At 48.5% G+C, this 12,680-nt stretch overlaps 4 protein-coding genes across 4 annotated transcripts; 2 read left to right on the forward strand and 2 right to left on the reverse strand.

Moving 5' to 3' along the window:
* Positions 1–138: 138 nt before the first annotated feature.
* On the reverse strand, positions 139–3,556 carry ASPGLDRAFT_117318 (DNA-directed DNA polymerase delta POL3; the record flags this gene model as incomplete). The annotated part of the gene is made up of 3 exons (XM_022539858.1): positions 139–877; positions 938–3,120; positions 3,173–3,556. The coding sequence occupies 3 exons, from the start codon at positions 3,554–3,556 to the stop codon at positions 139–141; spliced, it is 3,306 nt and encodes a 1,101-aa protein (XP_022405149.1).
* A 532-nt stretch (positions 3,557–4,088) lies between these two features.
* Positions 4,089–6,948, forward strand: ASPGLDRAFT_42045 (putative protein kinase). The gene has a single exon (XM_022545535.1). It carries the CDS (start codon positions 4,575–4,577, stop codon positions 6,861–6,863), a length of 2,289 nt encoding a protein of 762 aa, XP_022405150.1. The 5' UTR covers positions 4,089–4,574; the 3' UTR covers positions 6,864–6,948.
* Positions 6,949–7,127: 179 nt separating this feature from the next.
* Positions 7,128–8,587, forward strand: ASPGLDRAFT_63350 (acyl-CoA dehydrogenase family protein; the record flags this gene model as incomplete). The annotated part of the gene is made up of 4 exons (XM_022548646.1): positions 7,128–7,608; positions 7,666–7,893; positions 7,943–8,032; positions 8,082–8,587. 4 exons carry the CDS (start codon positions 7,128–7,130, stop codon positions 8,585–8,587), a joined length of 1,305 nt encoding a protein of 434 aa, XP_022405151.1.
* Positions 8,588–8,687: 100 nt separating this feature from the next.
* Positions 8,688–9,230, reverse strand: cyn1 (putative cyanate hydratase; the record flags this gene model as incomplete). The annotated part of the gene is made up of 2 exons (XM_022539773.1): positions 8,688–9,164; positions 9,210–9,230. The coding sequence occupies 2 exons, from the start codon at positions 9,228–9,230 to the stop codon at positions 8,688–8,690; spliced, it is 498 nt and encodes a 165-aa protein (XP_022405152.1).
* Between the last annotated feature and the right edge of the window lie 3,450 nt (positions 9,231–12,680).

A 12,680-nucleotide genomic window follows, 5' to 3' on the forward strand; every position in this document is an offset into this window, starting at 1 on the left:
GTATTTTAAGATGTCACAATCCCAACACGCCGGTTCAATCATCAACCCATCAGAGTATCAATGCGCCATGCCAAATATAGAAAATTACCAAGTCAATGATCAAATAAAATGCAAAATATCTCCCAAATAGTTCATCAATTACCAAGCACCAGGATCAAAATCGAATCGTGACAGCTCCTTTTGCGAATCCTCCACGTCCTTCTTCGCCTTCATCCGCATGTAGAAAATCGGACAATCTCGGGAAGAGCAAATGACCTCACAATGTAGACTACCTTGGCAGCGTTGGCACTGTGTCCACAGTCGACCGAAACGGACCTCTAGGTCAGATGTCTTGGTCAGCGTCTTGGTATACAATTCACCAAGACGAGGGCGGCAGTGTTCACAGACAGCTCCTGCCATCTCTTCTTTGCCTGATAGGGGTTTCTTGCAACCCATACATGTTTGGGTCTTCTTTGCAAATTTCATAAGACCACCAAGCGTTGGAGCGGCAACGGAAATTGAACGCGTGTGCTCTCCGGTAAGCAGCTGGTTGGCTTTCTTCTCTCCGAGGATGGGTTCGAAAATACGGCCAAGAGGGTTCGCGAGTTGGTTATCGAGGTAGTACTTCGTATCGATGGGAATGTTGTTTTCAAGGACGAAGATAGGATCTTCCGACTTCTCGTAGTTCTTTGAACCTCCGGCACCTTTCACGATGACATATGCGACACGGTCACCTAGAGTGGGTGCTGAACCTGCATCACGTTTCCGCATTCGCTCCGCAAGTTCAACGTGTGCTTGCTTGGCCGTATAGTCGGATTTCGAAAGAGCTTTCGTAATCACAAGTTTTGACATGTCGACCTTGTTCTGTAGGAGATCCGAGATGGTATCCTTGACGTATCTGCAAATTCTAGTTAGCAAATGATTGTAAGACGCAGAAGGAACCGGTGAATTTACTCACTCTTGAGCAGCATCGAGGTTCCGGTCGATCAAGATCTTGTTCAACACCATTTCGATGACGTTCTGAACCAGCAGGCAGTTATCTCTGCGGACAGTCTCGATACCCTTAGTGTCCATCTTGTCGAACTTCTTCGGATTTGTCCAGTAGAGACCCGCATATCTCTTTTTGTTGATAAGAAGATACGGGAAGTAGACCTTTTCAAATTCTAGCTTGATGGGTTTGATGAACTTGGACGAGACATATTCGGATGCCTCTTGCCCAAGCTTCATGGCATCCTCAAGTTCGGTCACGCCAAACTTCACCATGACTGAATCAGTATCACCATAGATGACCTTGGCATCATGGGAATATCCGTTGGCAATAGTGTACTTGGCCTCCACCTCTTGCTTCGTCTTCTCAATCATTTGACGACCATAACTAGTTGTGCTACTAGCGATAGGCAGACACGGTAGTTTTCCAACCGTCGCGCCGGTAAGACCGTAAACACTGTTCGCGCTGACCTTCAAGGCAAGCTGCCGTCCGTTCAACACAGCCTGCTTAAACGGGTCGGTTTCTACCCCAAGTTCCTTCTTTGCACGTTTTCTTGCAGTGAGTAGTTCCTCCAAAATTTGTGAAAGAAGACCCTTGCGAACTTTGATCGTACAGAACATATCGCCGTTTGGAGTGACGATGTAGTCTTCATCTTTCTTCAAACCAAGCTTTTCAACGCTTGTCTTGTTCAGCAATGTCGTGTAGCATAGATTGTGTGCCTGGATGATCGACGGGTATAGAGATGCAAAATCCAGTGTCGCAATGGGTACGCCGTAGTAGCCTCGAACCGGTTCAATGACAGTGGCACCTTCGTAATCCTGCTCATCAGTCGATTTTGCGTTGGGTATAACGAGCTGTTGCTCCAACGCCTTCCGGAACAGTTGACTAATGAACTTGACTTGTTGACCACGCGAAAGTAAGAAATTGAAAGGCACACCAGTAACTCTTGCCATCTCGGTATAGTTGACCAGGCACATCAATTTGTCCATCAACCGCTGCGGAAGGTATGCATCTTTCAAACAATAAACGGCTAGACGGCGTCTTGAATCGGGTGTCCCGTTGAATAACTCAGTGATCATCGTATGATGAACATCTTCTTTCTGCTCGCCCAAGAACTCGTAGGAGACCGAATTTAACGTATAGCTTCGAAGATGGTAGTCACGCTGGACTAATTGAAGGAGATCAAGTTGGATTCTGCCGTTCGTGTTTGTCGACTTTGTGTCGCGGTTGCCCATCTGTTTGCTGGAGAAGTTGGTTTCCCTGGCCTGCGACTGAATACCCCTTAACCTAGTCCAGTACGGAAATCCAGCACATTTGAGATGTTTCGCTCGGTCTAAGAGATAAGGGAAATCGAAGTTGGCAATGTTATATCCGATGATCACATCAGGGTCAACTTTGTCCACAAAGTCACGCCATGCCATGAGCATTTTCTCCTCCTTGTCGAACTCCAGAACTTGGGTGTTAACAATTAAGCTGCATGTATCCAGGACAAAGACATTTCGAACGAATGGCTTCGATTCACCGTACCGAGTGACGACGTTGGCGATTTGGATCACTGGATCTTGGTTGGGTTCGGGGAAAATGCCTTTTCGTCCAGCACATTCGATATCGAACGACAATACGCGAAGAGGTGCCATTTTAGCCCACTCGCCGTTGGGAGGGTGTGAAATAAGATCACGATAGTCAACGCTTGCTTCGATCTGGCATGTTGACAGCTTTTCGTTCGGAGGGAATAGATGGTATTTTCCTGCCTTGGCCTCTACCCAGGCCATACCCGCGATGTCTGTATCAATCATGAACCTCAACAGATATTGAATATTATCGAAGGTGAGGATCCCCGAATCCGAGCTACTCCATAACCCCTTGTAGTTCATACTCGAGCCACCGTTCTCGAGCGCACTTCGCACCTTGGTGATGTATCTGGGCTCCGTCACCGTGATCTTCAAGTAATAGCTTTTCTGATTTCCTTGAAATCCGTAAATGTTCTCCCGCATCGTGATCTGGACCGATTGGATGGCATTTTGGAATAGACCAGTTTTGGTTTCCAGGAAAGCCCGGTAGGGATCGCAGTCTTCTTTCGTAAAGTTCACAGGGGCGGCGATATAGAGGTAGTGTTGGAATCCGGTAACGTGGAGCAAGACAGATTGGCCAACCTATGGAACCTATTAGCAAAACGCGAGTAGTTTCTCGAGGCAATAACTATACCTCTGTAACGCCAAACAGCCGAATTGCCGTCTTGCCACCCATGATTGTCCCTTCCTCGGCATCAATCTGCTGGAAGCAGATGTTCTCTTTCGTGGGATCAAACTTCCCAAGCGGCGGCCGCTCCCATTGTTGATCCTTCTCGGAGTTCGAATCCTTCAATCCGCTGATATCTTGTGTCAACTTTTCCAGCACCTCCTCTTCAAACTGACTCTTCTGCGGCTGGCTCGAGCCAAACGCCTTCCGTTGTCCATTTTGAGACGGTGAATTGACCTTAACGATAGCGTCTGCTTCGAGTTTGCGCTTCTTCATAGCAGCCGGCGTATTCAAGGGACTGCGGAGATTGTTCGTAGCTTCGCCCAGCACCCGCTTCACGGCTTCAGGCATGATGGCAACTCATAGAAGAAAAATCCGGGTGATAGAGAGCAAATGGAGCACCTAAGATGACGGTTGTAAAGCACCAATGCCCTTAATGATTGTTGTTCCGCAAGTGCTCCGTCACGGGCAACTGCGCTCCTTCGCGTTCGCGCCTTGACGTGACACCCTTTACGCGTGAGACAAGGTCACGTGTCACGCGTTGCTAATGACGCAAAGTACATTTATGCATAGAGGTTATTCATTTTATGCACACTTCCGCTGCTTTGATTGGTTGTATAACAAGTCATCGCCTTTGTGCTGCTATAGACCTATATCAACATACGAAATTGCCCTAATGCGTTCTACTCGGTATTCAGATGTAAATCCATCTTAGATTAAGGCAGAAGTTGTGCATCTATGAGCCTATGAATGCTTTTCTGTCCGTGACTGTTATTGCCTGAGGCCACAAGGCATGCTTCTGACTCAGAAAAAGCGTTTTCGCCTTCATTTGACGCGGGGCAAAACGATCGATCTATGGAAAGCGAGATCTCTCTTGCAGGACAATAGAAGCTATAATGGAATAAACGCTCTTTCTCAAATAGGCACAAATTTTCTAATCCAACCCCGCGTGGATGTGCTCTGCCAGATGGCATATAGAAACCGATGGAAGCAAGGCTGATTGACTTCTTCCAACCAACTCAGTCGAACAACCGTGGCATCTTTTGACAGCCAAACACGACTTTGAGACGTACCAGGCTACATAAAGAGGCTCTTTTCATATTGTGCGAGCTTTGATTCATTCGTTGCAGCATTGGTGAATTGCAAGAAGCCAACTGTTACAGGCAGAGACATTTACCTGTGATCGCCGGACTGGACTCAGGTTATATTGAATATCTCGTTTTGAAAAGAGATACTATTTTCGTTTCTTTGCTGCCTTCTTTCTCCTGCTGCTGGAAAATTGGGGGCTTTCTTTCCATATATATGGCGGACAGGATCCCGATGATACTCGTTGCATTTCCCACCAATTAATCGAATTACTGACTGCAACATGTCAATGTTCAGATCAGCAGCTGAGCTCTCTTCGTCCGACTCTCAATCCAGTTCTGATGAAGGTGAAAAGGATGTGGTTGCGAGCTCAAGCTACCATGTGGGAGGTGCGACCCAGCCTTCTGCCAAACCCACCAAGAAGCCTCCCCTCATAAGCAGGAGCTCTTCTTATCGTCGTCATGAGGTTCCGGATGCAAAGGATATCCCCGATGTCGACACTGGGAGTCATGCAAATATGATGACTGCTGCGTTGCTAGAATTCTACTGCTTAAGCCGGGCTACGGATATCTTGAATGCCCAGGAGGGCTCAGTCGGAAATTACACCCGTGAATCTCCGGAAGTACAGTACTTGGGCAAACGGATGTATGCCTTTAAATCACAGTTTTTATCATCACACGGCGTGCTAGCCAGTGGTGTGGACAAGGAAGAGCTGGGAACGACAAGGCAATACTACCGCGACAACCTCGATTTACTTGGGGTATCCGCCTTGGAGGGACTAGATCTGAACGACCGCCATGTGCAACAGTCGCCAACCAGTACGACAAAGGACCTAGCATTGGCTGCCAGGTCCTCAAACATGCGCGTTCTTACAGAGACTCCACATGGAGGTTATGCACACCACATGGATCAAAGACGGGAAATACTAGGTCTCAAACAATTTTCCGGTGGAAGAAATGTCACTCCTCTGGAAGATATTCGGTTGGATGTCACGAAGTTGCCACATCGAACATTGCCTTTTACCGGAAGTTCTCCCGTGAGCTTCCCACTCTTCAGTTCTCAGCCACCGTCGCCTGTCAGTGCCATGTCTCGTTACGCAACGGAATTCTCTGAAGTTGGTATCTTAGGTCGAGGCTCGTATGGCGAGGTGTACCATGTGCAGAATCATATTGACGGACAGAATTACGCCGTGAAGAAGATTCCGCTGAGCCAGAGACGGCTGGAGCAATTGCAGTTTGGTGGTAATCAACTTGAGACCATCATGAAAGAGATCCGGACGCTGGCTCGACTGGAGCATACCAACGTCGTTCGATACTACGGTGCATGGGTTGAGAAAGCACACTTTTCGCAACGCGTCTCTAATCGACCGACTCCTTTTGCGTCCAACAATGGACAGACTGCGTCTGACCAAGAACAAACTCAAAGTTACCTGCCGAGCCATGACCCAATGGACAACCATAGCTATGGGGTTGTCTTTGAGCATTCCGAGAGTTCTGCGGCTGAAACGCATTCAGATTCAATGTCACAACGGAGCCAGTCGACCACAACCTCGCGCCATTCGAAGAGATCTTCAGGTCATAGTATCCAATTCGACGAAGAGATTGAATCTATCGCCCGCGATTTCAGCGTTCCGTCCCAGGGTCAGTTGTCAACTTTTGGTGGGAATGACAGCGATATTTTCACCGATGGTCTAAGTCATGGCGCCTCGAAAATGCAGGTCCAACGAAGGGCCAGAGATGGGACGGATGACCCTGCTGTTGTCCTTCATATTCAGATGTCACTACATCCTACTTCACTCGGTTCTTACCTCAATCCACAGCAAAGTGAGAAAGGAACACGGCGCCATTGCTATCACCTGGTGCCATCCTTGAGGCTGATGCTAAGCATAATCTCTGGCGTCGAGTATATCCACTCCAAAGGCATCGTACATCGTGATCTCAAACCGGCGAACATTTTTCTGTCGTCTCCAGAGAATAGCAACCTAGAGATATGCGGTACTTGTCAAAAACAACCCGAATCGGACTGCCGGCATTACCATCCTCGAATCGGAGATTTCGGGCTCGTTGCAGACATCTCGCATATAGACGATTGCTCACCCAGGGGCTCTGTATCTTCACAGAATATGAACCGTGTCGTCGGGACCGAATTCTACCGCCCACCTACGAACAGCAATAGTCCTGGGATATCGGAGTCGGATGAGTCTATAACTGACGAGGATTATTACACCATCGACGAACGACTTGATGTATATGCCCTTGGGGTGATTCTATTCGAGCTCTTGTATCGTCTGAGTACGAAGATGGAACGCCAGATGGTCTTGAGTGAATTGACCCGGGGTAGGAGCTCTTCGGCTTCAATTGACATGGCCACTCAAAGAACGGTGTTCCCGCCCGATTTCGCAGAGAAAATCGACATGGGACAGGTGCCACTCAAGGAGGGAATGTCTCTCGCAGATTCTATAATGACCTGCATTAGAGGCATGCTGGAACCGCGTTCTAAGCAGAGATGGCGCTGCTCCCATGTCAAGAAGCATTTGGTGGGAATTTTAAGCGCATTAGAGAAGGCGTCATGATTTGATACTGGGTTGCATTGGAAAAAGGAACCTACTCTACTCCATAGAAGCATTAATATATTAAAGAACGTGATACGAACTCAACTCATCCATGCTCTGATTTCCTATTCTAGTAACACTCCGCGGTCCTCGGTTTGAAGCTTTCCCCGCATGAGGATCAGACTAAGATAAGCCCCCTACCCCTGTCTCCAAAACATCTATCAATCAAGTCCATCTATTCTACCACCAATTGCACCAGAGCACCTGAACAACACTCGATACAGAATGAAACCCTCAACAGCCCCCTACAGCTCCCCCCTCCTCCCCCAACTCCCCCTTCAAAACCCCTACTACACGCCCCTCCACCACAACCTCCGCGCCTCCATCCGCTCCTACATCGAAACCTCTATCGTGCCCTACGCCCAAGAATGGGAAGAAGCAGGCCAAGTCCCCGAGCCCGTCCGCCGTCGCCACTGCGAACTAGGCTTCAGCATCGTGCACCCGCTCACAACCCCCGAAGACGCGGGTGGTCTGTCGCTGCCGGGAAACGTACCGTTTGATAAGTGGGATACATGGTGCAGTTTGATTTTGACGGAGGAGCTTACGAGGATTGGGTTTGTAGGTGTTGTTTGGGGATTGGGAGGTGGGAATGCGATTGGGGGGCCACCGGTTGCGAGGTTTGGGACGGAGATGCAGAGGAGGAGGTGGTTGCCGAGGATTGCGAGGGGGGAGGTGAGGTTTTGTTTGGGGATTACGGAGCCTGATGGTGAGTTGGTTGGCTTTACTTTGAGAGGGACCGTGGAGATCGGCTAACGTTGTGTAGCCGGATCGGACGTTGCGAATATTCAGACCACGGCGAAACGCGAGGGGGATTACTACATCGTAAACGGTGCGAAGAAATGGATTACCAACGGTATCTGGGCTGATTATTGTACGGCTGCTGTCCGGACTGGGGGACCGGGTAAGGGTGGAATCAGTTTGCTCGTGATTCCTCTGAAGGCTCCGGGAGTTACTCGCCAGCGGATGCACAATTCTGGTGTCAATGCTAGCGGTAGGCACTTCGCTTCCGGCTATTTGGATAATGGGCTGACGCATATCAGGATCAACATTCATCGAGCTCGACGATGTCCGTGTTGCGGTTGACCATCTGATTGGGGAAGAAAACAAAGGATTCCCATTGATCATGTCGAGTGAGTACCTGCTGATATTGGATGAAAGGCCCACCAGCTAATAACGAAGACTTCAACCCCGAGCGTCTCAGTCTCGCATGCGCCTCCCTACAACTAGCCCGCGTCTGCGCCGAAGACGCCTTCAACTATGCCATCCAACGCGAGACATTCGGCTCCCCTCTGATTCAGAAACAAGCCATTCAATCCAAAATCTTCAAATTTGGCCTAATGATCGAACCCGCCTACGCGTTCATGGAGCAACTCGCGCACATCATCGAACTCACCAAAGACCAACCCGTGGACAATGTCAGAATCGGTGGTATGACGGCGCTCCTCAAGGTGATGGCTACCAGAGCTCTTGAGAAGAGTGTCCGCGAAGCACAACAGATTCTGGGTGGTGCTGGGTACAATAAGGCTGGGAAAGGAGCACGGGTTGAGCAGATTAGTCGAGATATGAGGGTTCATGTTGTTGGGGGTGGGAGTGAGGAGATTATGATGGGGCTGGCGTTGCAGGAGGAGATGAAGGCTCTTAAGACGAGATGGAAGGCATTGGAGAGCCGGAAGTCGAAGATGTAGTCATAGGGTTTGTATATAATGTTATAATCGGAACCATGCTATATAAACCGAGTCACACCATGTCCGGCTTAGAACCTCGAGAACGGCAACCTATACCACGTTAGCCCTGAACAACAACCACAGCTGGTAAAACATACCACTTCCCCCTCAACGTAATAACAGCCCAATCATTCCCCCCCTCATCAGTCTCCTTCTCCACCTTCGTCGAAAACGAAATCGCACTCATAATCCCATCTCCAAACTTCTCATTCAGCACCGCCTTATACGCATATCCATAGTTCTGCACAATCTCATACAGCCGATAAATCAACGGCTCCCTGGGTGGCATCTCCACAGACCTACCCCGGTCCGGAAAGCCACCCAGTTGCTCTTCAAGAGCCGGCTTGGGGATTTCGAGGAGGGAAGAGAGATTGGAGATATCTTCGGGGGAGGCTTTGGCTTGGCCGTAGAAGATGGCGGCGGCGGCTACTTCGGAACGGTTGAGGTGGTGGGCGATTTGTTCGAAGGTGAGCTTTTTGGTGGATTTGGCGTTGAAGAGGGTTGTGGATGCAGTGGGGAGGGAGGGATGTTGGGAGGTCTGGTGAGTTAGTTTTAGCTATATCTCTGGTGTATGGAGACTCACGTCAAGAGTGGCGAGGGACATGGTGATGGATTGGGCACAAGTGTGATACAATTGATTTCGGCTAATGGGATTGTTGCAAGTAATAAAATTGGGATCCCGAATTGCTTTATATACTTTCGTTCGAAGATGTCATGTTTATATAACACCGTTGGAGACCCGTTGTACAGGTATCGTATCGTACTTACCATGACAGTACTGGCAGCTGTCAGTCCTGCTCGGAGATACCGGAACCCACTGACAGCTGCAGATCATGAGGGGTGATACGGTACATTACCATTAGTCCTGGCAATTGATATCAAGTTTTGAATTAATTAACTAAAAACGATAATGGTAACAGTTTATTCTTGAATGATTTATTCCCGTTCGCTTTCCCCACTGCTTGTATTGAAATATGTCCCGTGGCCGACTCAAATACAGCTTTGAGTGCCAATTGCTCACAGCACTACTAATATGCTCTATCAATGTGACTGGAGATCATTCAAGGAAGCCCACGATGATCGACTTGTATGCTTCTCTTGGTGTTGGGTGCTTTCAGGACACCATGATTCCGGATATCCTAGCTTATATTAATGAATGGTCTTTCCATTTATTGTGCAAAGTTGCCTCTTGCTGCCTTGTTGGTCGGTTCATAATGACGCCTACTAAAGTCGATCAACTCTGGTGCCTGAAAGGTAACACCATCCTGGACCTCAGACTACCAAAAGACTGTTTGTCAAAGCACCTTGAGAACCAACCATGAGACACAATATTCACTCGAGGACTGCAAGAAGCCTCTGGGTCCGCGCCAGTTTCAGGGTAAATTGCCCTTCATCGAGCTGCCGTTCTTCTTGATCTCGTCGATGACCATGTCGCTGAGCGCCATGCCGGGAACAAGGCCGATCAGTTCATCCACAAAGGCGTCGGGGTCGAAAATGGCAGTCCATGCCAATGGGAGGGCAATTGCGGCGATAGACCCGATAATGGGAAATAAAACCCACTGCCTCGGTGAGGAGATTTTCGAAGAAATCCATTGCGAAGTCGGGGGGCGGCGCGGGTTTCCCCTGAACCTGTAAGCCGTGGTTGGCCTCGACTACTTTGGTCCAGTCGAAGTCGGCTGCATCACTGTAGTAAGTCACGTTGTTGACGGTTTTGATCAGATTGCTTTTGACGTGTATGATGCATTCCGAGGAATATGAATCCCATGCTCGCAGCTTTCGCGGTAGGGAAAGGAGGTTGGTCAAGACGTGGATGTTGATTCCCAGGGCTCAGTTTCTGTCCACCTTGAGGCCAAATGTTCCATCGGGCTTGTCGGTACGCGAGTTGGGAGTCATGCCATATTCGTAAGGCTTGGTTTTGATGGTCTCGCTTCGGGTGCAATTGACATGCAGAAAAGCGCACAAGTCCGAGTATTGATCGGAGGCGCTGTACGCAATGGGAATGTAGATGGCGCGAATATGAGTCAACCGCTGTGTCAACGAGTTGAAGGGTTAGCTTCATACTCTGTCTCTGCTTATGACAAAGAGCAGGTTTACTCACGTCAATGTAAATCCATCCTTCCTCTTTAGTCGGCATTGGCATATGCATAAACCAGGCCTGATAGGGAGATTATTAGCAGACTCACCCAAAATGTTTGGGAAAGGTAAACTTACCTCGGCGGATGCGCGCCCCTCTCGTGGTCCTTGAAGCGATTCCCACTTTGGCACAAATTGTGGGAAGTCCGTCTTATAATCGAGTTTACACTGCTCCCTCCATACGAGATAGGCAGATGGGTCCAGTTACCGTAGTGGGTTGACCAACTGCTTCCTTTCACAATTCCGTAATCGGATCGATAGTGGCTGTGGCCTTTGGGGGAGTTTGCATTTTTCGAGTCATGATCGGCTTCGACGTTCCAGACATACTCGATCATGAGATGGCTATAGAAGTGCTGGGGGCTGTCGGCTTGGTACGAGGAGTTAGACGAATTCAGACCTTTGTGGCTGAAGAAGACTTCGCCTTCAGGATATGAGAGAGTCATTGCTAAAAGGGAATGGAAACAATATTCAATTGGATTGGTATCTGCTTGTCAAATATGGATTTTGTTTCAGAGTTGCTGGTCTGAGAGGGGGACTTTGTTCTCCTTTTATGTTGACTGGGGAGTTTCTGAGAAACCGGTTTTCTACGGAGAGAAACGATGGCGAGTGCACTAGATTTGGGCCAGTGAATTGCATTTGCAGCCAGAAGAGATAAGCTGTTCTGGTACATCGTCCACAACAGTGTGTGGGTTGATGATTGCCTCCTTGATCAGTATTGTATGTGGATATGAGAGCATATGCACAACTTTGTATCAGGCAGGTGTATTGATCAGAATAGTAGAATATGCCCTGCAAGCAATCATCGGAACATCAGGGCATCCCGTGATATTTCACTCCCTAGCTATCCCCGAGTCTTTGCCAGTTGCCTTATGTTCACATTCCCACAAATAATGTTGGCCATGGAAATACGTGCCATCCGTCAATCAGAGAGTAAGTTGGAATGGTGGCAAGCAGATCCACAGTGATCTGGGTTTTAGAAGACTGGTGGGGCATATAGTTTTCAGCTGAATGACCTGTTGAGACTAGTGTTAGATGATAGTGGGGGTTATGGGTGTAGAGTATGCATTTCTGTGGCAATTCTGCAGTGACAACACACCAGCTGAACTGAGATATGCATAGCTTAATCTTTACTGAGTTTTCAGCCACCACTCATTTTAATCCCGCTCTACTCTGAATCATCATGGCCCATGTACTACTAGACCCATTTCGGATGTATTCAGTTAAAATACAACCTTCTATACGCCTAACGGAAGGACCCTGGGGCATTCTTGGGCCGAGTTTCTCCAAGGACAGAGACACTCGCTCTTCTCATGGCAACTATTTCAATGTGGAATGAATTTTCTTGACAAAACACAGGGCAATACGGAGTACCTCCAGCACTATGACCACTACAGTCAGGAAAGATATGTACGAGTCATCTGGTTTCGACAAGAAACAAGTTCCAGTGACGGGATGACAAGGTCAAAAACCCCAATTGAAAGATATCCCCGAGTAGAATAAGATGTATGCAAGTCTTTGATAGTGTTTGATGAGCGTGGCAGGTATGTGCTAGTAATACCTCAGCCTCCGCTTCATGGCAGATCTCCCGTAGTCACGGATACGGACGGGCCGACTTTGATGTTTATTGAGACAGTGGGATGTATCGGCGTTATATAGACATGCATAGGTGTTATTTCTTGATATATATTGACGGTTTGGCTGGACCATACCCAAAGAGGAAGTCTAATGAGCACAGCCACAGACATCCCCTCCATATTCCTTAGCATCCGGGACTACGGAGTACTATTGATATAACTGTCTCTGATTGACTGATTTCAGCCACCATGAGACCACCCAGAACGGAACGTGGCAGCCTGTCCGAGCGGGGCACCAACAGGGCATACGAGTACCCCTCTATATAAGGCATCTGATCTTCCGATGG

This window comes from Aspergillus glaucus (assembly GCF_001890805.1).
Source record: "Aspergillus glaucus CBS 516.65 unplaced genomic scaffold ASPGLscaffold_2, whole genome shotgun sequence".
Taxonomy (NCBI): domain Eukaryota; kingdom Fungi; phylum Ascomycota; class Eurotiomycetes; order Eurotiales; family Aspergillaceae; genus Aspergillus; species Aspergillus glaucus.

Coding starts and splice junctions, on each gene's coding strand:
- ASPGLDRAFT_42045 (XM_022545535.1), top strand. CDS start 4,575: ATGTCAATGTTCAGATCAGCAGCTGAGCTCTCTTCGTCCGACTCTCAA.